Source organism: Cylas formicarius, unplaced genomic scaffold (assembly GCF_029955315.1).
Source record: "Cylas formicarius isolate icCylForm1 unplaced genomic scaffold, icCylForm1.1 PGA_scaffold_10__41_contigs__length_53128322, whole genome shotgun sequence".
Taxonomy (NCBI): Eukaryota; Metazoa; Arthropoda; class Insecta; order Coleoptera; family Brentidae; genus Cylas; species Cylas formicarius.
Window position 1 is genome coordinate 27,676,476 of NW_026844214.1, and position 2,057 is coordinate 27,678,532.

The 2,057-nt window shown below is 47.9% G+C and overlaps 1 protein-coding gene across 1 annotated transcript; it reads right to left on the bottom strand.

The window, feature by feature from the left end:
- Nucleotides 1-251: 251 nt before the first annotated feature.
- On the bottom strand, nt 252-1,061 carry LOC132696562 (uncharacterized). The gene has a single exon (XM_060661498.1). It carries the CDS (start codon nt 1,059-1,061, stop codon nt 252-254), a length of 810 nt encoding a protein of 269 aa, XP_060517481.1.
- Between the last annotated feature and the right edge of the window lie 996 nt (nt 1,062-2,057).

A 2,057-nucleotide genomic window follows, 5' to 3' on the forward strand; every position in this document is an offset into this window, starting at 1 on the left:
GATATCATTGTTGAGGTCATTGCATAAGTCTTTCCATACCGTCGCTTTCCTTGTTTTGATGGTTTCATTCAAGGTTTTTTTGCGTGCTTGTACTCGTTCACATACAGTTCCTGATCGGGTGAACGTTTTGCTGCCGTCGTTGCGCAGCGACGTAGCACATGGCATGTTCTTCGTAATTCTGCTATCTCCGGTGATCACCAGTATGCCGGTCTGTGTGTACCCCGAACTTTCAGTCGTGGCATAGAAGCGTTTCATGAGTCGAGAATAATGTTCATGGTTCTTGTCACTATTTCTTCCGTCTCCTTGTGGGTGCTTGGACTGGGGTTTCTCTGGAGAGTTGGTATGCTCCGTATGAAAGAAGTGCGTAGAGCATCGACGTCAAGCTTGCTAGCGTTCCACTTCCTTTTGTATAGGGTGCACTGCGGAGCCGAGCCAGGTACAAGTCCAACACTGAAGGTCACATACTGATGGTCACTACCATTGTATTCTTCGGATACGGTCCAGCTCTCAATTGTGTTCCCAATCCTTGGGGTCGCTAACGTAATGTCAATCACGGATTCTTGGTACCCTGGTCCCCGGAATGTCGTGGTATTTCCAGTATTCAGTACAATGAGGTCAAGTCTTGCTGCGGCATCAGCGACTTCATTTCCTCTGGTATCAGAGAACGCTGCGCCCCATTCTGCCGATTTGGCGTTGAAATCACCAGCAACAATGACTCCGCCGTTGAACTTGCCGATAGCGTCCTCTATGGTCGCCAGTTTCTGACGGAACACACTGATTCCCTCGTTAGGCGAGAGGTAGACGCTCATGAAGTAGGCTGTAGGGGTTTCAATCCAGACAAAGCCTGCTCCACTTCCGCTGTTGATTGCGGTAATGTTTTTTGTATTTGCGATCGATAGTGCTGCTGTCCCAGTTTCATCTGCGAACCATAACCCGTCCTGGAAGTTTGAATGTTGTTCGGAGATGATGCAGATGTCGACTTTACCGTCAAAGATCCTTTGGCGAAGGAGGTGTTGTGCTAGTATGCACCTACTCAGATTACCTTGAAGGACTCTGATCATTTTTGTGCCCTTGTCGCTTCAGCTAGGGCTGCACGGAACGCTTTACAAGCTCCGGAGCCCGGGATGTGACACAAGCTGTCCTTAGCATCATTCGGACATAGAAAGCACTTCGGTTGCTCGATGCAGTCGGCTGCCTTGTGATTTTCTCCTGCGCATTTAAAGCAGCACTTGCTGCGGTCTGGCCCATCGCAGGAATGCATCGCGTGCCCATACCCGAGACATCTCGCATAGCGTACCACTTTCGCTACCAGCCGTACGCGGCAGCTAACCCCCCTACCCTATATGCGAGCCTTATCGAGTGCTTTGACCGCATTGGCCTCGTCAATCTCGCAAAAAAGCCGCTCTTTGACCTCGCGGTGCTGTCTTCAGTTTTGCGGGTCATTTCTAGCAGAACGCCCCCGCACCTCGTTTGTTCTATTGACTTTATGTCCACTCCGGTATCTGTCGGGTTGACCTTGGCTTTGATCTCCTTAAGAAGATCAGCGTACGTTCGACCCTCGGTTGGTAGCACAAGAATGGCGTTTGTTCTTGGTTTTCGACGATCCACCTTACGATGACTGATTGCCCGCGGAACGTCGTTGGCATGTGGTTTTTGACCCACCTTCGATTCTACTGCCAAGTCCTGTTGCATTTTTTTCTTTTTCCTCTTCCGAGTCACCTCGGTCCAGGTATCCTTAGCCTGCTAAGGATATATATATATATATATATATATATATATATATATATATATATATATATATATATATATATATATATATATATATATATTCTCACGTATTGATTCACGGATGGAAAAATGTGATGACACTATATTCCGGGATATCATCCGTTCGTTCGTTGAACTCCGACTGGAATCCTGCAAATCCTGCAGACGTTTCGCCAAAATCTCACTTGGCATCTTCAATGCTCGCGCTTCGTGTGTTCGAAGTGTTTTCGGAGCGCGAGCATTGAAGATGCCAAGTGAGATTTTGGCGAAACGTCTGCAGGATTCCAGTC